A 23,451-nucleotide genomic window follows, 5' to 3' on the forward strand; every position below is an offset into this window, starting at 1 on the left:
TTTTTTGTTAATTTTTTTCTTGTTAAAATTTAATTAGAATAAGATATAAAGATCAGTACATTGTAGAATTGTGTGTTTCAAAATATTTGTAATCTAATTACGTGTATAAATTTTATGTTAATTATATATGTTTGTAAAATAGAAATATGTATTATACAAAATCTACTTATGTGTATAAAACTACTATAATGTTTTTAAAGATAATGAATTTATTATTATATATTAGATATGAACTATAATAGTTCATTTCAGGGTTTTTTATTTTGGTTATAGAATAGCTCATTTCTGGTTTTTGTTAAAAGATGTTTGTGGAATTAGGGGCTGATGATGTAAAAGGTCATGCTTTTGATTTTGAATTATTTGTATAAAATTCCATTTGCTTATTCATAAATCCCATATATATATATATAAATGTTTCTTCTCATAGATGGGTCGTTGGTAATGTTATTAATATATATCCATTGAACATATATATTAATATATATGTTTATTACTTCCTTTAACTAAAAAAAATCCGAACTGTTTCCAAAAATAATGTTATTAATATATCTTATATGTAAAGAAGAGTAAAATCAGGAGTTATTGTTTCTTAACAAATTTGTTTGTATTGATTCTGTTTATGTTTTTTCAAATATATGGTTATTATTGGATTAATTACAATTACAAATTTAAGACCAGTGGCATTCAATTGTAAATATTTAGAAAAATTTAGGGTTATTTTTAATGTGTACTTCAGTTTTAATAGATTAGATGTAAAAATAAAAATAAAAAATAGTAGTAATTACAAAAAAAAATATTTTTAACGTCGTCAGCAAAACATTAAACCCTGAATCCTAATCCCTAAACCTTAAATCCGAAACCCTAAACCCTAAACCCTTTGGTAAATCCGAAACTCTAGGATAAATCTTAAACTTTAAATCAAAATCACTAAACACTAAAACACTCAAGGGTTTAGGGTTTAGGATTTAGGGGTTAGGGTTTAGAGTTTTAGGGTTTAGTGTTTTATTTAGGGTTTAGGGTTTACCCAAGGGTTTAGAGTTTACCCAAGAGTTTAGGGTTTACCCAAGGGTTTAGGGTTTAGGGATTAGGATTTAGGGTTTAGTGTTTTGCTGACATCTGACGATGTTAAAAAGATTTTTTTTTAATTCTTTTTTATGTAACTACTATTTTTGTTTACTTTTTTATTTTAAAAATATAATATAACTTGCCAATATTTTGTTTTATTTTTTAAAAGATATCAAATTTCAAATAATGAAATCCTATTGATTAGTTAACCTAGAGGTTCACCCTAAGGGGTGAACCCAAGAATAACTCAAAATTTAATAGGTAACATTTTTTACTAGATAAGAACCTACAAACTTGGATAGATAGGAACGGATTTGTAGCTGCTTTAGTAATTTTTCTCGTTTGTTTTAGCAAATTCTTTTGATTTTTATTGAGAATAATTTTTACTTTCTGTTTCACGTAAAATTATTCTACTAGTAAATGATTTCTTAATATTATACGAAATTAACTATATAAATTCAAAATTTAAAATTTAAAAACTGAGTGTTGGAATCGAAAACGGTTGCAACGAAGTTAACGTTTAAATCCCCGAAGAAGAAAACGTAGAAACCTTCTTCGACAAATACTTTTTCGAAATAGATTCTTCTTTACGAAAAGCTTTGCGGAAAAAACGCGAGTCATCGGGCAAGAGCTCGAAGAGGGTCGCTACGCAGCAATCGAACGCATGTTCCGCTCGGTCTCTACGTAGCGACCGAGCTCGAGCCAAAGCTCGGACGCTACGTAGCGACCGAGCTCTTCCGAAACGTCGATACGACATTAGTCCATGCATTCTCGACTACCCTTCGATGCTATCTCCCGAAGACCGTAGCGAACCCATTTCACGCCCCCCGCCATTCTAAGTTATCGATCAAACTTTACCGTAAAAACCGCGAAAAGTTCGTTCTTTATCGAAAAAAACCGTAATAAACGCTTCGAGTCGGAAGACGGCCCAAAGGGACCTAAGACATGACTCGATGCCCAACTTACGATTTCTTAACCAACAGCCCGTAAGCCGCATGACGGTTTATGCTTGGTTCGCAAGGAAAGATAAATGTCAAGTTTCCGCGGATAAATACGAAATTTTGAAGATAATTACGAAGATCGGAAAAAATGGAATATCTCCATTTTTATGCTATGGCGGCTTAAGGGCAGAAGGGGAAAAGCGTAAACCGACTTTGGAGCCAGTATATAAAGAGTCCTAGGCGAGAGGCATGGAGAAGGACTTTTCCGTTTTTGTTATTCGAGCTGCGACTCAATTAGGTTTTTGCCGTCTTAGGGTTTTAGATCTAGGAATCTCGCCGACAGCTCTCGTAGCCCAGGCACTTACCTTGTTGTAAACGCTCAAACGCAGATTCAGAATAAGAACTATCTTGCTCTCTTTTTCAATTTCTTATTTTATTACTGTTCTCGTTTCGTGTTCTGATTGCTTGGCGTGTGGTATTAGCAGATATCCGGGACCTCTGGGAAATTAGGGTTCTCCTACTTTCCTAATTTAAACGGAAATCAACAGTGCAAATTTCGGTTCCCACAGTTTGGCGCTAGAAGGAGGGGGGGGGGTACGGATCAATCTAACCCGCAAAAGCCACTCAACGATCAGGAACGATATGCAAGACTCAACGTGCGCGAACGTCATCTCGTTCAAGGGGGGATCAACGGTCGATCGAGCCAAACCTCGAAATGATCTCCTTGTTATCCAACTGACGATCCGAGATATCGACGTCGCTAGGGTGCTAATCGACACTAGAAGTTCGGCCGATATCATCTTCAAAGATACTATCGAGAAAATGGGGATCGATCAATCCGAAATCGTGAAATACCCTACCCCACTATTGGGACTTTCGGGAGAAACGACCATGGCCTACGGGTCGATTAATCTCGCAGTCAAAGCCGGAACCGTGACAAGAGTCACAGAGTTTCTAGTCGTTGACCGTCCTGCATCTTACAACATTATCATGGGAACGTCATGGTTGAACACCATGCGTGCCATCCCATCAACGTACCATCTTTGCCTCAAGTTTCCAACCCCTAACGGAATCGAGGTAATGTGGGGAAACCCAAGAGTATCACAGGTGTGTTACGCCGCAGAACAAAAACGAAAAAGACCAGACCTTGAGACCACTCCTAGAAAAACGGAGAAAAAGGTCTCCGACCAAGGTTCGCGAAGTCAAGATTCTGCTGAACTCTTCTGGCAGTCTCGTAACATCACGGCCCTAGAGGAAAAATGCGAACCAACTTGCCAACCTGTAGTCACAGTCTGTCTCGACGAAGCATCTCCAGAACGATGCGTCGAGATCAGAGCCAATCTCCGCGAGCCTTTGAGGACAGAGCTCGTAACCTGTCTAAAAAAGAACCTCAATACTTTCGCATGGGCCGCGGAAGATATGCCAGGGATTGACATTAACATAACGTGTCACGAATTAAATATCGATCCGACTTTCAAACCCGTCAAAGAAAAAAGGCGGAAGCTAGGACCTGAACGAGCTTCCGCGGTCAACGACGAGGTCGAAAAATTGCTTAAAGTCGGGTCAATAACGGAAGTGAGGTATCCAGACTGGCTCGCTAACCCTATGGTAGTCAGAAAGAAAAACGGAAAATGGCGAGTTTACCGACCTAAACAAGGCCTGTCCAAAAGATAGTTTCCCTCTGCCACATATCGATCGATTAGTAGAAGCAACGGCGGGAAACGAACTTCTGTCTTTCATGGACGCCTTCTCAGGTTACAACCAGATTATGATGAACCCTGACGATCGCGAGAAAACTGCGTTCATTACCGATCGCGGAACCTATTGCTACAGGGTAATGCCCTTCGGCCTCAAAAACGCTGGTGCAACTTACCAACGACTCGTGAACCGTATGTTCCCTAAGCAACTCGGTAAAACAATGGAGGTTTATATCGACGACATGCTCATCAAATCCCTCCGAGCAAAGGATCACGTATCACATCTCGAGGAATGTTTCTCGCAGTTAAATTCCCATAACATGAAGCTCAACCCGACAAAGTGCAGGTTTGCCGTGGCATCAGGGGAATTCCTCGGCTACCTAGTCACATTCCACGGCATTGAAGCTAATCCAAAACAGATCAACGCACTGATCGAGATGGCTTCACCGAAGAATAAGCGGGAAGCCCAAAGGCTGACCGGTAGAGTCGCAACACTTAACCGGTTTATTTTGACGATCGACAGACAAGTGCCTGCCCTTCTACGATGTCTTATGGGGAAATAAAAAATTTGAATGGTCAGAAGAATGCGAAAACGCTTTCCAACAGCTGAAGCGGTATTTAGCTTCCCCTCTATTCCTCGCAAAACCCTTGGAGGGGGAACCTTTGTTCTTGTATATCTCTGTATCGCCAACAGCTGTGAGCGGCGCGCTGATCAAGGAAGAACGCGGCGAACAGAAACCTATTTTCTATATAAGCAAAACCTCGCTAGATGCCGAATCTAGATACCCGCTAATGGAAAAATTAGCATGCGCGATCGTAACATCGGCCCGAAAACTAAGACCATATTTCCAATCCCACACGAACGATCCTGCATAGCCCGAGGCCGGTTAGCCAAATGGGCGGTCGAACTGAGCGAGTACGATATTGAGTACCGACCGAGAACAAGCGCAAAGTCACAAGTGCTTGCGGACTTCTTGGTCGAATTACCGACAGAGACCATAACCAACGAGGAACCAAATTCCACTTGGCTCCTTCACGTCGACGGATCCTCGTCCAAGCAGGGGTCAGGCATCGAAATTTGCCTCACATCTCCAACGAGCGAGATCTTAGAGCAATCATTTAGGCTTGAATTCCACGCCTCAAACAATGAAACGGAATATGAAGCACTCGTCGCAGGACTACGTTTCGCTCACGGCTTGAAGATACAAAACATCCACGCTTACTGCGACTCCCAGTTAGTGGCAAGTCAGTACAGCGGAGAGTATGAAGCCAGGGACGAACGGATGGACGCGTACCTAAAACTGGTCCGAAAACTAGCTCAAAAGTTTGACTGTTTTGCCCTTACGCGAATTCCCCGTTCCGAAAACGTCCAGGGAGATGCTCTTGCGGCCTAAATTCCGGTCGAGTTCATCGAACACCCGAGCATCGGACCGCCAATCGTCGTCAACCTCATAGAAGGCCAAGATGACGAAGAAGAAGAAGTTACAATACGACCGCAATCAGAGCAATCTGATTACGACTGTGATACCCCATGGCTGCAGAAAATTCGAGACTACATTATCGACGGACGCCTGCCCACCGAGAAATGGGTAGCCCGCAAAGTCTGAACACAGGCCGCGCACTACGTAACAGTAGATGGCGTAATTTACAAATGGAGATTCTCCGGACCACTCATGACGTGCCTTGAAGGGGAAGAAGCGAAAAAAGTGATGGAAGAAGTACATTATGGGTCATGCGGCAATCATTCCGGCGGAAGATCAATGGCAGTGAAAATCAAGCGCCATTGATACTACTGGCCAATGATGATCGGAGATTGCGAGAAGTTCGCACGAAAATGCGAAAAATGCCAGAGGCATGCTCTAACCATCCGAGAACCAGCCGAAGTTCTCTCCTCCATCACATCGCCGTATCCTTTTATGCGCTGGACCATAGACATTGTCGGTCCCCTTCATAATTCAAAGTAAAAGCGTTTCCTTTTAGTCCTCACCGATTTCTTTTCAAAATGGGTAGAGGCAGATTCGTACGCAAGTATAAAAGATGTCCAAGTCGAAAGTTTCGTATGGAGAAACATCATCTGTAGGCATGGAGTTCCTTACGAAATCGTAACCGATAACGGATCTCAGTTTATTTCCACCCGGTTCGAGGCGTTCTGCGAAAAATGGAAGATACGACTTAACAAATCAACGCCCAGGTATCCGCAGTGTAACAGACAAGCTGAAACGATTAATAAAACCATTCTCGACGGACTGAAGAAACGCTTAGAGGCCAGAAAAGGCAGGTGGGCCGACGAACTCGAAGGAGTCCTCTGGTCCCACCGTACCACCCCGAGGCGAGCAACAGGAGAAACCCCTTTGGCTCTGGTGTACGGAACGGAATGCATGATTCCCGCAGAAGTAGAGTTCCCCGGTGTTCGAAGAAGATTACTTCCCGAACGAGAGGAGCTCAACAACGCAATGCTCCTCGACGATCTCAATCTCATTAACGTGCGCCGAGATCGAGCGCTCATCCGAATCCAAAATTACCAACACGCAGCCGCAAAGTACTACAATTCCAACGTACGGAATCGAAGATTTAATCAGGGAGATCTAGTCTTTCGCAAAGTCTTCCAAAACACCGCTGAACGAAACGTGGGAAAACTCGGAGAAAACTGGGAAAGACCCTATAAAATCGAAAAAGTCATCCGACCGGGCTCCTACGAAATAGCCAACATGCAAGGCATAAAAATTCCAAGGACCTGGAACGCGATGCATCTTAAAAAATACTATCACTAACCAACTCACAATCACCGAACTACGAGACGGCTTGATCTCCATAAGGAGTACGTAGGTAGTTTGTCGAAAGGGAAATTCAGCTGTCTCCCCTCATCAAAAGGGGGGGGGGGGAGTGGATACGTATACTCGTATACTCTCAAACTCGAAAACATCCGACCACGCCTTCGATGTTTCCGACATATCTTAACCAAGCAAATTATCTTTTATCCGCGAAACATTTTCGATGTTCGAAAATAAATCAGCCGTTAGGGAGAAGCAGCCATTGGCATCGCGAGACGTGGCGAGAGATGCCTCGAGGGCTACTTCTTCCGAACGACGAAAACGGACACTCCGTCAAAAAATGATGAACATTTTAACACGTATCTTGCGCAAAAACTCTAAAAGACGGCATCCACCGCCAAGTTCGGTGCTGATCACATCAAACTCTTGAACGTCCTAAACAGACATAGCCATCTCACAAAGATGACTCTCGTACATCCGACACAAGGATAATAGCGCTATAAAAGAAACCCGAAAATTTGGTCCAGCACTTCCGGTTGGCTTAAAAATTGTCTCCGGAGAGATGCTCGATTCATATCTAACAAGTCATATAAGCCGAGAACCTATCGCGAACTTTAAAAATCGCTACAGATAAATCGATAGCCGGCTAGTCACCGCATAAAATCTTAAAACCGAAAGTAAACCTAGGTCTTGCCCTAAATCCAGCGCACTGGTCTCTAACATCTCAAGGAATTATATCCAAAAGATACGAGATCCCAAAACCATGCCTCTATGTTTATATTCGACATCTTCAGATATCCCGCGAAGTCGATATCTCGCGGAAAAACTCTCGAAACAGATCTCGAAAAAAACATTTCACATCGAAACAGGATATGAGACGAAAACTCATCACCCTTCTTCCACGCCATACGTAAGCTTATGAAAAATGCAACTCGACCATCTTGTCATAAAAAGCCGCAGAGCGGCGGGGATTCAAAGCCACATACGGCCAGTCCCGAAACACGAAATGAGGCCATTTAAGGCCGAAACATCAAACATAAAAAAAAATCTCCCACAAGAGATCTAACCAAAGTTATCCTCAGAGCTCACGCTCCCTCTTCACCTGTCGCTTCGTCCAAACCTGGAGCCGCATCACCTCCGAGCACCGGATCTTTCCCCTCCGGGCCTTCTGAACACGAACGAAGAAAGCACGCGAATTTCAGGTCAGCTAGGATGAGATCGAAATCTCCATCCACGACTGCCAAATCTCCCTTGCAGCCGGACAGTCGGGCCTCTTCGGCCTCTAAGGTCGGAGGAGTCTCACTTTAGAACGACTGAACCACGACCATCCCGCCCTCAATCGTCGCCAAGGATAAATCCCTATTCCGGATGCATTCGAGAGAGCCCAGAAAGGCGGAGATCTTCGCCAAGCGAGCTTGAAACTCAGAACGAAGAGCGTCCTTGGCCTCTCGAATCCCGCGGCTCGCTAATCCTGCATCGCCTTCAATCTGACGCTGAAGACAACGCACCTCCGAAGATTTGGCCTTCCTAGCTTTCTTCTCCTTAAGCAATGAACTCGCCGTCTTCCCGAGGTCCCTCTTGAGCTCCCTTATCGCAACCTCAAGTTTCAACACTTTCACGGAGTGAGAATCCTTGACAGCCGTCAGCATGGCCTCGGTTTCAGACCATCTACACTGCAGCTCCAACAACTCCCCGGCAAGACGACTGGTCTTAGAACCGCACTCGCTGATCATCCCGTCGATCAACGACATGAACTGCAAAACGAGAAGAAAGTTAGGGATTCTTTGTCTTTTAGAAAAATATGTAACAATCAAGAAAGTAAGTGAGCGACAAACCTTTCCGCGAAGCCCCGACGCTATGCTCGAGTCTCCTTGCTGCGAAGATTCCCCGTCACCGCCCTTGGTAAACTTACTCTTCCGGCCCTTAGGCTGAGCAACCGGTACAACACTAGGAGCGCACAGCGCTAAAACGATCTCCTTCCTGGCCGGAGGAGGCGGCATAGAGTCAGCAGCCCTCTCCTTATCTTCGACAAGAATCGGAGTCGTGGACGATCCAGCAGGTAAAGCCGAAGCATCCGGAACGACCGAGCCTGCGAGAGTTCCCGTATCTCGCGGAGTTACGCCCTCGGTCCCATGACCCGGAGCAACGGCCAGTGCAGAAGAGGACGGTAACTCGGCGCCGGCTCGAACCTGTTCTTTCTCGACTTGGCGACAAACTAATTTTTCTCGAAAGGAGAGATGATCGGCAACGCAAGCCGGCGCTTCGACCGGAGAAGTCGGAATCGGCACCGGAGAGGTAGCCTCGCCCATCTCCACATCAAAACTTCGCTTGTCACCATGGGAAGAAGACATGTTAAAAACAAGAGATTTGAAGCTAGAGAGGTTTTGAAGGTTTGAAGAAGGGAAGGTGTGAAACAAATGAATGACAAGAGCTCACTACTTATAGAAGTATGGGCTCGGAATTTTATATTTTTTAATAAACACTTTCTTGAGAATTTTCTTCCGCGGAGTTTGAAGTAAACTTCGTTCAATATGCCTAACTTTGCCAAAATCGTCAAACCGCCCGCAAGAGTCTCGACTCTAACGAGCTGGGGGGCAAACTGTTGGGGTCGAAAACGGTTGCAACGAAGTTAACGTCAAAATCCCCGAAGAAGAAAACGTAGAAACCTTCTTCGACAAATACTTTTTCGAAATAGATTCTTCTTTACGAAAAGCTTTGCGGAAGAAACGCGAGTCATCGGACAAGAGCTCGAAGAGGGTTGCTACGCAGCAACCGAACGCATGTCCCGCTTGGTCGCTACGTAGCGACCGAGCTCTTCCGAAACGTCGATACGACATTTCTCCATGCATTCTCGACTACCCTTCGATGCTATCTCCCGAAGACCGTAGCGAATCCATTTCATGCCCACCGCCAGTCTAAGTTATCGATCAAACTTTACCGTAAAAACCGCGGAAAGTTCGTTCTTTATCGAAAAACCGTAATTAACGCTTCGAGTCGGAAGACGGCCCAAAAGGACCTAAGACATGACTCGAGGCCCAACTTACGATTTCTTAACCAACAGCCCGTAAGCCGCATGACGGTTTACGCTTGGTTCGCAAGGAAAGATAAATGTCAAGTTTCCGCAGATAAATACGAAATTTTGAAGATAATTACGAAGATCGGAAAAAATGGAATATCTCCATTTTTATGCTATGGCGGCTTAAGGGCAGAAGGAGAAAAGCGTAAACTGACCTTGGAGCCAGTATATAAAGAGTCCTAGGCGAGATGCATGGAGAAGGACTTTGACACAGCAAACTTAGCACTTAGAGCGATTTTAGGCAATTTTCCGTTTTTGTTATTCGAGCTGCGACTCAATTAGGTTTTTTCCGTCTTAGGGTTTTAGAACTAGGAATCTCGCCGACAGCTCTCGTAGCCCAGGCACCTACCTTGTTGTAAACGCTCAAACGCAGATTCGGAATAAGAACTATCTTACTCTCTTTTTCGATTTCTTATTTTATTACTGTTCTCGTTTCTTGTTCTGATTGCTTGGCGTGTGGTATTAGCAAATATCCGGGACCTTTAGGAAATTAGGGTTCTCCTACTTTTCTAATTTAAACGGAAATCGACAATGCGAATTTCGGTTCCCACACTGAGTGGGATAATTAAATCTGTTATCATTTATTTATATGTATAAAAGTTAACTTTTAACATGAGGATGAGATTAAAGTTAGAAAATTAGGATCTTCGGAGTTGCAGAAATATTGGGGAAGATTTTTTCCAATTGTCATTATTTTGTGTAAAGTCACTGACGTTCTCTTCTTGCGTTGTTTATTTTCTTTTTTCCACGATCATTACAGTATTAATGGCTTCCTTTCTTGACACACGGTGTGCTAATCAAAGATGGGTAAGCAGCTTATGGTTCTCGAAATGTTAAGACATCAGGTCTGAGGTGAGCTATTTTTGTAAATCTTATTACGAAATGTCAAAACTGATATAGATGCCTCTTTACTTCCTAGAGGTGGCATCTACGCAACCATATGATCGCCATGTCCTAGGTTGGTGATTTTTATCATAAGTAGAGTTAAATAAATCTTCTTTAGTGGTACATATATATCAATATTAGGATTATAGGTAGCAGTTCACGTAGTTTTGCATTAGATTGTTTTCTGATTGTAAATTGTAACTTAGGGCCTGACTGGTTACACCACAGCTGTTGATGATGCGGTTGCACGGATGCGGTTGCAGGCGGTTGCAGCTTTAAGCGTTATTAAGAGATTTATATGACTGGTAATTGGTTAACTACCTATCATTGGTTAAATAATAAATTAAAAATATTTACATTTTATATAATTATAAAATATTAAAAAATCATATTATTATAATGAATATAAAAATCATATGTATAAATTTTTGAAAAATTATAAAAACTATTTTTGTTTAAAAAATAGTATAAATATTTAGTATTTTAATTATTTGAATTTTAAAATATAATTGAACATTTTATTTTTATAATTATATAGCTTTTTTTTAAAAAAAATATTTTTTTGTCTCGCAACCGCAAATGCTAGCTGGAACCAGGCTTTGAATGTAAGAGGTTCGGAGTGGCGTTTTCTATGATTGTTTCAAAATGTCAATAACCCCTAGCAGTTTGCGGGAGTAGCGGAAAAACCAGTCACGCCTTTAATGGGATTTATAAAAAAAGGAATTATAGAGTTCTGGTTATAATCACATATCTTGAGCATCAAGCTGACTAAAGTTATGGAAACTGATATTCTGTTTTAAAATATTCTGACTTATTAAAGTAGAAGTACTTTAAAAAATGTTTGGAAACATGGATAGCAGTAAAAAAAAATTGTTTAGAAATATAGATAGCAATATATTAAGAAAAGTAATAGGCTTAGGTTATTAATTAAGAAAAATTGGAAATCCAACTATATATTTGGGTAAACCTTAAAATATACGAAAATGGTATAATCTAATTATCTAAAATATATATATAAAACTCTCTACTTACAACATATATATATTTATATAAAAGATAAAATAAACATTTGTGCGGGTGCACGGGTCAAAATCTAGTTTGTGTTAAAACTTAAAAATGAAGGTTGACTTTTGTAGTCTTATATATTGAATTTAAATCGATATTCTATCACCATATTGAGCTAATTAACTAATTTTATTTTACCATATTTTTGTTTTAGTTGAAAAAGATTTTACTTGAGATATTATATTCCTATAGTACCGTATATATTTGAAAGATATGTAAAGCATCGCTAACTACATATATTTTACACAGATTTTACTTGATATATTTACAAGTTTTTTTTTTGACCACTTATTTACAAGCTATATGCTCCCATTGCAGGCATTTATGAGGCTTCTAACTTAATGCTATATATACAACCATATCTAACCTAAGTTTTCTCACAACTCTTTTTTTGGTTATATTGTCTCATGTCCTCAAGACCTTACAACTCTCTTTTTTTTCTGTTGTGAAAGGAAGGAGGAAGTATCTTCAGACACAAGATTTTGACCCGTATAGAAGCCTCATAAATGCCTGCAATGGGAGCATATAGCTTGTGATCACATTTGTGTTCTCTTTCTCAGACAAGCTACAATAAGAATAAGGTATATTTCATTCCTTTATTCAATTTTCTGTTTTGTGAAGGGCGGTTATTCAAAACCGAACATGTCTATAGTTGTCGGTTTCAGAAGATGTTTTTCACCGGGAACACAAGAGGTGAAGAACAATATGTCGATTTTCGTCTGAGAACACAAAGGTAAAGTTTTCTTTTCGAGATCTACTTTCTTATAAATATCTGAAACGTTCACTTTACAAAACAAGTTGGTTTCTGTTTTTCTGCATATAGGCTTAAAAGGCTTTTAAGGAGCTGCTTCTTCTGCAATCTCTCACAACCATTTTGGTAACAACTCAAGCACTGGTTTTACCCCTTTTAATCCGCTTAATTTTTTCTAATTTTTTCAAACTATTTAGGCTAAACCTAATTAAGAATTGAGTTTGCTTTTTTAAACCCGTAGGTTGTTGGATATTTTTAATATTAATTAAAACCCTAATCTCTTTTTTATATATTTAAAACCGGCAATATAAATATTATGTGTATATAATGCTTCTACTTTTAGTTATTAGTTTTTTCCACTAGGTTTATCAACGGTTTTGTTTTTCAATGTATATGATTTGGCGCTTTAAAAAAAGGTACATGACATCGGTGCTAATAAATATATGTTTTTAACAAAATCTTAAAAGTATGATAATAAAATGAAGATTTTGAAAGGTATAATCTATATATTATATATTGATAGATATATTAAAAAATATTCAATATTTCTATTATTCCATTATAAGGTGAAATGGGTGGGATTGAAGGTTAATGCATAAAATGAAAATTGTTTAAGTTAGAATATTAAAATTATATATATTTTTTTAAATTGATAAAATATTAAACGTTAGTCAGTATTTATAATATTCTGTTATAGAGCTTGAAACAAGTTAAGAAATGGGTCATATCCTACCAAACTTATTTTTTGAAAAAAAAAATATAGTTCTAGTGACTCTCTACTTACTAAAAAAGATATTAATCTATAATAAAACAAATATCTAAACTCTCAAGTAACAAAAGGGAAAGTAAATAAACCCTCCGACGAAAATAAACGCTCTCCGACGAATGAGTGGATCAGGGATCGATTTTGGTAATCAGAAGTGTCTTGCAACCAAGACACTTATCGTCACTGTGCTTGGCGATGAGATTTCTGCTCTGTTTTTTTTTGGAGAGAAGCAACGATTCCTTGGAATCGATGGCAATAACCCTAAAAACTTGATTTCTCAAGTTAAAAGGTTAGTGGGGCGAAGATTCTCTGATGTTGAGCTGCAGAGAGACATAAAATCTCTCCCGTACTCTGTGATTGAAGGAGAAGATGGATATCCATTGATTTGTGTTAGCTACTTGGGAAAGGAGGAATACTTCACACCTACAGAAGTTATGGGCATGATCTTCTTTAAATTGAAAACCATGATTTTGAAGCATCAGCCTCTGGCTGTGGTGAATTGCATTATTTCTATACCTGCGTACTTTGGTCATCTCGAGCGTAGATGTGTTTTGGATGCGGCGAGCATTGCTGGGTTGTCTACATTACATTTGATTCACGAAACTACTGCTACGGCTTTAGAATACGGTATTCTTAGGCCTAATTTTCCGGAGCGTTGGCAGATCGCATTCATTGACATCAGTCATTCAAGTCTGCAAGTCTGCATTACACGCTTCACAAAGGGGCAACTCAAAGTTTTGTCTCATGGCTTTGATCGGTGGTTGGGAGGAAGGGACTTTGATGAAGTTCTTTTGAATCATTTTTCTCAGATCTCCAAGGCCTCTCTCAGCCTCAGAGAGTGTGAGGAGCTGAAGAAGGTTCTCAGCGAAAATGAATTGGCACCATTGGGTATTGAGGATTTGGTTATCAAGACGAAAGATTTTGTAGAAATTTGTTCTCCGTTACTGCAGCGTCTTAAGGTGCCTCTAGAGAAAGCTCTCTCTGATGCAGGACTCCGTGTTGGTGATGTAGATGCAGTCCAACAACCTAAAACTACAAGTTTGTAACCATTTCATTAAGATGATTATAGAAGTTATAATATAACAACAAAAAACGTACAGTTGCCAATTCAACAACGACGATTCCGTTGAGGGTCAATCTCACTTTCACTTCACGCTGGGGGGGATCAATCGAGTATCTGCTGATTTTTAGAGGTGCTTGAAACTCGTCGGTCAGATGTGTGTACTGAACATCGACAGAGGTTGGTTCAGAAGGATAAAAAGTAAGCGTTTCGACACTAGGGATAGGGGTTCCTTTGGGGAAAAGGGTGGTGCTCTCCTGATTCCCAGAAGCTCCTATCCATGCCAGCGAAATTGAGAAAGGTAAAATATCACAAACCACCAGTTTTGGAGGTTTGGATTTGGAACTGAGCATAGCCGTGAGCATAGCACACTGTAAAGCGCATCCCCTCGCCACAGACTCACTTGCATTCATTGTACGCATGGGCTCCTTAGAAAAAAACTGGGTTAGGCTTTTGATAATAGCAGGGAAATGAGAGCCAGAGCCAACCTGTGTTTAAAATGGCGCATGGCGCACCAAGGCGAGACGTGCCGAGCCTTGCGCCTCGCGCCATGGCGCAATATGGCGCTCGCCTTGAAGAACATGTTAGTTACGTCTTGTTTTGTTTTGTATTGGAGAAGAAACATAGAAAACACTTATGCAATTATTGATACACTAAATTTAAATAAGTTGCAAGCTTTATTATTTGAAGATAGTTAAACCAAAACAAAATTATTCAAAAAAAAAACCCAAAAACAAAGTCTCAAATGTAGAAACCAAAAGATAATATCATAATAAATAAATCAAAACCAATACCTAAAATTCATCTTCAGAAACACCATTATTGTCATCTTCATCATCGTACTCAACATCCTCATACCCAAAATCATCTTCATCTAAATCTTCTTCCAACTCATCTTCTTCATCAACCAATCTCATAGCAGGCGCAGATGATTGCTTCTGGTTTGAGCTAGCAATACCTTTCCCTTTATCTGTTTTAGATGAACTTGCACCTTTTGCTCCAACTCCTCTAGTAGAATAGCTGGGTTCTTCAACACCCATAGCTTGGCTCACAACATTCCATGGCAAATCATCATCTTCCCACACCAAATCATCATTATCAGATGAATCTCCATCCATTCTTCTAAACAACCACTCATTGCTATCATCAATTTCATCCAAAAGAATAGGATCTCTGGTGGCACACACACTTCTCAAGCTTCTGCGTTTTAGAGCTCTGTTGTACTTCACAAAAACCATGTTGTTCAGCCGATGTTGTGCTAGGCGATTTCTCTTCTTCGTATGAAGCTGTTACAAATCAAGTTTAAAACTTATAAGTTAAAAAAAATCACCTAAAAATATACAATAAAGGTGATTAAAAAGACTTACAAGTTGGAAAATACTCCAATTTCTTTCACAACCAGTAGCACTACAAGTCAGACTAAGGATCTTAACAGCAAAGCTTCTCAGATTTGGAGCAGAAGATCCATAACAAGACCACCATTCAGCTTTAAAATAAAAATCTTGTTAGTATTTATTTAGATCAATTATCTAAAAGTAATTCAAATTTGTGTTACCTGGTGCTTTGATATCTCTTTGCCTAATGGCCATGTCGTGGCCGAAGATACCAGTAGCGTCCTTGAAAGCATCCAACTCTGTCATTATCTTGTCTTGAGTCTCTGTATTTGGAACCAACCTATTAATGAAACACAAACAAAACTATCATCTGAAAATGGTGTACCAACCTATTAATACAAAACAAAAACACAATTTAAAAAAACAACCTAGTAATGCAATTGTACAAGCCCCCTTCCACTTCGGCGCAACGTACATCATCGTGATATTTGTAATGGATTGAAGGGTTTAGGAAATACCCAGCAGCATGCAAAGGATGATGAAGCTGACACTGCCACCTTTTGTCAATGGTCTCAAAGGCTTCTTCGTACTTCTCTTTATTCCAGTTGAAATCCCTTTCGGTTGTCTCTTTTGCCCTGTCCATGGCTGCATAAATGTATCCCATAGCTGGTTTTCTCTCTCCATCAACCATCCTAAGTACTTTGACAAGAGGAGTCATAAGCTTCAGAACACGTCGAATATTCTTCCAAAAACTCGCTTGCATAAGATACTGTCTAACTTTTCCCGCTCCAGCTTCTTTGGGCCATTTAGACTCACTCCATTCAGCAGAATTGACCATTTCCCTTAAAGGCTTCTGCTGTTTAAGAAACTGAGTCATGGTTATGGAAGAAGTAGCAAACCTTGTTATAGCCGGCCTGTGCAGATTTCTTTGCTTTGTGAATTTCCTCATCATGTTCACAAGAGGGACATGGCTGTAGATATATCCATTCATGAACATGCATTTTTTGCTTCACGCAATTTTCATGAATTTAAATATTTTATATTAGTGTTACAAAAAAAAAAATATATCAAATGTTAAAACAAAGATTGGAAATAAATACTGGTTCATATCATACATACCAGCTTTTATGTAGTTCTTTGCATTGTCTGTGATGACTTGAACTACATTAGCTTCTCCAATCTCCTCAACCATATCATCTAGCAAGTTAAACAACAACGTTGCATCTTTCACCTAAAAAAAATAAAGTGTTAAAACAAAGAAATATAAACTTTGAAAATAAATACTGGTTCAGATCATACGTACCACTTCGGAAACATCTTTTGACTTCATGAAAACAGAACCTTTAGGGGAATTAACTAGGAAGTTGACAATGTCTTTCTTAGCCACTGAATCTCTCCAACCATCAGACATAAGTGAACATCCTTTACTAGCCCACTCCTTCTTGTTATCCTCAATTTGGACAAGAGTGTTATGCACTTCTTTATTAAGCAGTGGAGCCCTTAATTCATACATACTTGGTGGTTTCAATCCTGGTCCATATAGCCCAATTGATCGAATCATCTTGTCAAAACTAGGATAGTTGACTGCATTGAACGCAAGACCAGCATCCAAAAACCACCTAGTTATATCTCCACATACATCTTCCCTTGCCTCTTTATCACAAGCAGCTCCAAGAGTACTCTTTCTATCTTTCCTTCCTTGCAAAACATCAGGAGGAGGAACAGTCACATACCTGTCCAGTGGACCTCTAACTCTCCTCTTCTTAGCATGGATAAACCGTCGCAGCTGACTTTCTTTCCCGCACTCTTCATCATACTCGTCAAGACCTTCTTCTTCTTCTTGGAGAGCCAAGTTACGAGCAGCTTTCTCGTCCTCCTTCATCTGTTTGTATTTGATTAACGACTCTCTCACATGTGGTGGACATAAAGTACAAGCTCTGGCATTCCTATGATCCCCTCTCAAGTGTTGCTTGAGATGTGAAATTCCAGCGTTGAAGTCTTTCTTACAGAAGATACACTTCCAAGAGTTGGAATTGTTATTCAACATGATCCCATATTTTCTTCCTGGATCAACTTCACGACGTGTAGCACTAGCCCCAGCCTCAGACATTAAAACTGTGATCAAAGTAAAAAAAACCATACTGATCATAAGTTATGATCCATAACTAGACTGTGATCACTGACCAAAAATGAGACAGAATGAAGACAAAAAAGAGAACAAAAAAAAGAAAGTGCAGAGAGTGAAAGACTAACCGTGTGTGTTAACTCGGACCAAAGCAACCGCAGTACGTTCTAATCTGTGACAAAGGAACACATGAATGTATAAGAAGAATAAGCATAAACGAGATTGGAAAGAGTAGAGACTAGAGAGTTCTAACTTTAAGCAAAAAACCTTGATGTTTTACGTAACTTCTCTTTTATAAAGCTAGGGTTCTCATCGTTATTTAGGCGTTTAAGTTTCCCCGACGGTTAAGTTTTTTTGAAGTCCAAGGTTTAATTATTAATTAAGGCTTGGTTTCATACCTGGCTTAGATACGGTTTACATTAATCTCGCCTTACGCTCGTCTTGGACAGGCTCGCCTTCTCGACAAGGCACCCATGGCGCGCGCCTTACGGAACCCACCCTCGCCTAGGAGGTACATGGGGACAGAGCCATCGCCTGAATGCGCCTCGCGCTATGGCGCAAAAGGCGATCGCCATTTTAAAGACAGGTCGGTTTCAGAAGATGTTTTTCATCGGGAACACAAGAGGTGAAGAACAATATGTCGATTTTCGTTTGAGAACACAAAGGTAAAGTTTTCTTTTCGAGATCTACTTTCTTATAAATATCTGAAACGGTCACTTTACAAAACAAGTTGGTTTCTGTTTTTCTGCATATAGGCTTAAAAGGCTTTTAAGGAACTGCTTCTTCTGCCCTCTCTCGCAACCATTTTGGTAACAACTCAAACACTGGTTTTACCCCTTTTAATCCGCCTAATTTTTTCTAACTATTTAGGCTAAACCTAATTCAGAATTGAGTTTGCTTTTTTAAACCCGTAGGTTGTTGGATATTTTTAATATTAATTAAAACCCTAATCTCTTTTTTATATATTTAAAACCGGCAATATAAATATTATGTGTATATAATGCTTCTACTTTTAGTTATTAGTTTTTTCCACTAGGTTTATCAACGGTTTTGTTTTTCAATGTATATGATTTGGCGCTTTAAAAAAAGGTACATGATTTCGGTGCTAATAAATATATGTTTTTAACAAAATCTTAAAAGTATGATAATAAAATGAAGATTTTGAAAGGTATAATATATATATTATAAATTGATAGATATATTAAAAAATATTCAATATTTATATTATTCCATTATAAGGTGAAATGGGTGGGATTAAAGGTTAATGCATAAAATGAAAATTGTTTAAGTTAAAATATTAAAATTATATATATTTTTTTAAATTGATAAAATATTAAACGTTAGTCAATATTTATAATATTCTGTTATAGAGCTTGAAACAAGTTAAGAAATGGGTCATATCCTACAAACTTATTTTTTGGGAAAAAAAACACATAGTTCTAGTGACTCTCTACTTACTAAAAAAAATATTAATCTATAATAAAACAAATATCTAAACTCTCAAGTAACAAAAGGGAAAGTAAATAAACCCTCCGACGAAAATAAACCTTCTCCGACGAATGAGTGGATCAAGGATCGATTTTGGTAATCAGAAGTGTCTTGTTGCCGTTGCAACCAAGACACGTATAGTCACTGTGCTTGGCGATGAGATTTCAGCTCTGGTTTTTTTTGGGGAGAAGCAGAGCGATTCTTTGGAATCGATGGCAATAACCCTAAAAACTTGATTTCTCAAGATAAAAGGTTAGTGGGGCGAAGATTCTCTGATGTTGAGCTGCAGAGAGACATAAAATCTCTCCCGTACTCTGTGATTGAAGGAGAAGATGGATATCCTTTGATTTGTGTTAGCTACTTGGGAAAGGAGGAATACTTCACACCTACAGAAGTTATGGGCATGATCTTCTTTAAATTGAAAACCATGATTTTGAAGCATCAGCCTCTGGCTGTGGTGAATTGCATTATTTCTATAACTGCGTATTTTGGTCATCTCGGGCGTAGATGTGTTTTGGATGCGGCGAGCATTTCTGGGTTATCTACATTACAGTTGATTCACGAAACTACCGCTACGGCTTTAGAATACAGTATTCTTAGGCCTAATTTTCTGGAGCGTTGGCAGGTTTGCAGACTTGAATGACCGATGTCAATGAATGCGACCTGCCAACGCTCCGGAAAATTAGGCCTAAGAATACCGTATTCTAAAGCCGTAGCGGTAGTTTCGTGAATCAAATGTAATGTAGACAACCCAGCAATGCTCGCCGCATCCAAAACACATCTACGCTCGAGATGACCAAAGTACGCACGTATAGAAATAATGCAATTCACCACAGCCAGAGGCTGATGCTTCAAAATCATGGTTTTCAATTTAAAGAAGATCATGCCCATAACTTCTGTAGGTGTGAAGTATTTCTCCTTTCCCAAGTAGCTAACACAAATCAAAGGATATCCATCTTCTCCTTCAATCACAGAGTACGGGAGAGATTTTATGTCTCTCTGCAGCTCAACATCAGAGAATCTTCGCCCCACTAACCTTTTAACTTGAGAAATCAAGTTTTTAGGGTTATTGCCATCGATTCCAAAGAATCGCTGCTTCTCCCAAAAAAAAAACAGAGCAGAAATCTCATCGCCAAGCACAGTGACGATACGTGTCTTGGTTGCAAGACACTTCTGATTACCAAAATCGATCCCTGATCCACTCATTCGTCGGAGAGGGTTTATTTTCGTCGGAGGGTTTATTAACTTTCCCTTTTATTACTTGAGAGTTTAGATATTTGTTTTATTATAGATTAATATCTTTTTTAGTAAGTAGATAGTCACTAGAACTATGTGTGTTATTTTTTCAAAAAATAAGTTTGGTAGGATATGACCCATTTCTTAACTTGTTTCAAGCTCTATAACAGAATATTATAAATATTGACTAAAGAAGTTGGACATACTTCTTAAAGAAGTTACACCTTGTTTTGACCGAACTAACTTTCAGAACATGCTTCTTGATGAAACTTGTCCGCCTAGTCAATGGTCTCTGGCATTTGAGCTAGGCGCGAAACGTTTTAAGGAATATGTTGAAGGGGGCGGACCAATCGACTTTAAGATCTTCTGGGAAGATTTTTGGAAATGCTTTGTTAAGCCACCATGTCTGATTGAGCACAAGCAGGTGGTTGATGTTAAGAATGAACAAGAAATATTACCTACAATTCCCGATGATCAGCTTAAGAGAGTTGCTCACTCTTTGGAGTCGCTAGGAAAGCTTAAACAAGCTTTGGAAATTGCAACAGATCCTAAATATAGATTTGCGCTGGTGTGTGATTTAATGTGATGACTAAGTTCGTTTTTGCTCAATTGCTTCATTTTTTCTGAACATGCTTATTCGTTTGTTTTGTTTTGTTTGTGTCTAGGATCAAAAGCTGATGGGAACTGCTGTGAAAGCTCCTGAAGAAAAGCAAGCCACGAATCTAGTAATTCTTTTTTGGCAATCAAATGGCTGCTGTAGTTTCAGTCTAGAACAAAACTACCTAGGCTAGTAACAGTTCTGCTGTAGTTTCAGTGTAGAACAAAACTACCTAGGCTAGTAACAGTTCTGTAGTATACTAGGCTACTGGCAGACATACCTTATCAGTGTGTTTCGTAGGGTTTGCTAACTTTACAAACTACAACGCTTGTAACCTGGACAATGTACATTCATAGAGTTTGAACCAACCATTGGTTTCAGGGTTACAGTGCGGGCCTTCTCAATCTGGGCAACACGTGTTACATGAACTCCACTGTGCAGTGCTTAAAGTCTGTTCCAGAGTTAAACTCTGCATTATCCAAGTCAGTTTATCTCTTATCCTTCTGTCTTTTATTCAATAAAACTTTCTCATAAAAACAATTCCCTCTTAAAACAGTTACTCACTTGATGGGCCAAGTAATCATGTGGACGAGAATTCTCACTTGCTCACAGTTGCCACACGTGAGCTATTTCGCGCGCTTAATAGAGGTGGCGAAGCTGTTTCCCCTGACAAATTCTGGAATGTTAGTTTGCTGGTTGTCCATATTTCATCATAAGATTTGGAAGTTTCCACTTCTTGGCTCATATCATCATTGGTCTTGATGCAGGCATTAAGAAACAAATTTGCTGTGTTTGGCGATGTGCAGAATGGAAATTACATGCCTCAGGTTTGTTTATTATTGCAAATCCAATTGCATTATTTAAGCAATTGTCTGACAGGATGCTGAAGAATGTTGGACGAATCTTTTAAACACTCTTTCTCAGTCCCTAAAACCCCCATCTTCCAGCGAAGATTCTGACCCTGTGAAAGCTCTCTTTGGTGTCAATCTTTGGAGCAGGTATCCCTTCAAATGATCACATCTCAGTGTCATATATTGCTTATATTATTTGTGTAGATCATCCATATAACTGGTCTTGGGCCTCTGTAAACAATGCAAAGATGTTAGTTCCTGAGTTTCTTTCTTCATCTTGCTTAACATATTGAGTTGTTATAACTGGTTCTGTTCTATAGAGTGCATTGTCCAGAATCTGGTGAAGAAGAGATCACAACGACCGAATCTGTACTATTTCTATCATGTTTTATATCAAACGAGGTAAACCACTTGCAGGAAGGATTAGAACATCCATATGGAGACTTTCTGATTTGTATGTCTGCAACATATTATATAAATAGTAGGACAACGTGGGCTTAATGTGCTTACATAAAACCTTCGATATAATGACTAACCTCATGTCTTACTGTAGGGACTGAAAGATAAACTTGAAAAAAGGTCTAAGGCTCTGGGCCGTAATGCGGATTTCCACATCGAGTCCCTTATAGATTCTTTGCCAAGGTGGAGTCCATTCTTTTTGTTTGTGACCTTGATTGGTACTATGTGATCCTCTTGTGGCATGTTCCAGAGAACCCTAACTTAATAATTAAGTGATTTCTAATCTCTTATTCATGATCTTGAAGGTACTTGACCTTTCGGTTTATGCGTTTCATCTGGGAAAAGGAGACTAGCCAGAACGCAAAGATTCTCAAGGTTCTACGTTTGCTTTCTGTTTTTAAATCTTGACCAAAAATATTCAGATGGTCAAAACACCAACTTGTTTGACCTTTTGCAGAAAGTGGATTATCCGCTGGAGTTGGATATCTATGAACTTTGTTCTGAGGAACTCCGTAAGAAACTGGAAGCTCCACGCCAGGTTTGCATTGTCTCTTGTGCTGAGCTCAAATTACATGAGCTGGTGTAACCGAGTTAACTGTCAGCTATGTCGTTTTTAGAAACTGAGAGATGAGAAAGATAAAAGGCTTGGCACTAGCTCAATGGACAGCGATGTGAAAATGACCGATGCAGAGGTACACCATCTCTATCATTTGGTACATACAAATCATATGTGAAGTACACAATCTTTTAGAAAAGATTTTTGCTTTGTATATGTTTGCAGGAACCATCAAAGGAGAGTGGGAAATCATCCACCGCTGCCCAAACGGGAATCTATGACCTGGTCAGTGTGCTGACCCACGAGGGGATTACAACCGACAATGGTCATTATCTTGCTTGGGTCAAGCAAGAGAGTGGCACATGGATTAAGTATGATGATACCCGCCTGAGCCCACAACAGGAGGAAGACATCATGAAGCTATCCGGAGACGGAACAGGTAAAAATAATGTCTGTGGTTTTGGTACATCACTATACGTTTTAAATTGGTATGTTTCTTATTTTGGTAATATAATTGATTTTCGCAGGTGGTGATCCTATGGCGTACATCATTATGTACAAAGCCCGATTCGTCTCCATGTAACAACGCATGGACTTTCTTTTTATCTCTTTGCTAAGAATTTGAAAGATAAGGTTTTCTGTTTTTTCTGTTTTGGTTTGACCTCAATGTGGATATGAAAGAACTTACCTTGTGTAAGTGCAGAAATAAATAACGCAAATTTTTCTA

The 23,451-nt window shown here is 39.5% G+C and overlaps 4 protein-coding genes across 4 annotated transcripts; 2 read left to right on the forward strand and 2 right to left on the reverse strand.

The window, feature by feature from the left end:
- Window positions 1–11,780: 11,780 nt before the first annotated feature.
- On the forward strand, window positions 11,781–14,305 carry LOC125580485 (heat shock 70 kDa protein 15-like). Its single transcript, XM_048744960.1, has 2 exons — window positions 11,781–12,233; window positions 12,324–14,305. Exon 2 carries the CDS (start codon window positions 13,137–13,139, stop codon window positions 14,061–14,063), a length of 927 nt encoding a protein of 308 aa, XP_048600917.1. The 5' UTR covers window positions 11,781–12,233; window positions 12,324–13,136; the 3' UTR covers window positions 14,064–14,305.
- A 431-nt stretch (window positions 14,306–14,736) lies between these two features.
- On the reverse strand, window positions 14,737–17,745 carry LOC125580484. The gene is made up of 6 exons (XM_048744959.1): window positions 16,715–17,745; window positions 16,531–16,642; window positions 15,840–16,418; window positions 15,633–15,751; window positions 15,445–15,563; window positions 14,737–15,363 (listed from the first exon to the last, which is right to left on the reverse strand). The coding sequence occupies exons 3-6, from the start codon at window positions 16,406–16,408 to the stop codon at window positions 14,872–14,874; spliced, it is 1,299 nt and encodes a 432-aa protein (XP_048600916.1). The 5' UTR covers window positions 16,409–16,418; window positions 16,531–16,642; window positions 16,715–17,745; the 3' UTR covers window positions 14,737–14,871.
- LOC125580066 lies at window positions 16,700–17,521 on the reverse strand. The gene has a single exon (XM_048744029.1). It carries the CDS (start codon window positions 17,519–17,521, stop codon window positions 16,700–16,702), a length of 822 nt encoding a protein of 273 aa, XP_048599986.1.
- A 2,192-nt stretch (window positions 17,746–19,937) lies between the features above and the next one.
- Window positions 19,938–23,451, forward strand: LOC125580486 (ubiquitin carboxyl-terminal hydrolase 6-like). The gene is made up of 13 exons (XM_048744961.1): window positions 19,938–20,828; window positions 20,926–20,985; window positions 21,240–21,340; window positions 21,415–21,541; window positions 21,626–21,685; window positions 21,783–21,856; window positions 22,030–22,111; window positions 22,263–22,351; window positions 22,474–22,543; window positions 22,626–22,706; window positions 22,786–22,860; window positions 22,950–23,163; window positions 23,252–23,451. Exons 1-13 carry the CDS (start codon window positions 20,514–20,516, stop codon window positions 23,305–23,307), a joined length of 1,404 nt encoding a protein of 467 aa, XP_048600918.1. The 5' UTR covers window positions 19,938–20,513; the 3' UTR covers window positions 23,308–23,451.

This window comes from Brassica napus, chromosome C1, assembly GCF_020379485.1.
Source record: "Brassica napus cultivar Da-Ae chromosome C1, Da-Ae, whole genome shotgun sequence".
NCBI lineage: Eukaryota > Viridiplantae > Streptophyta > Magnoliopsida > Brassicales > Brassicaceae > Brassica > Brassica napus.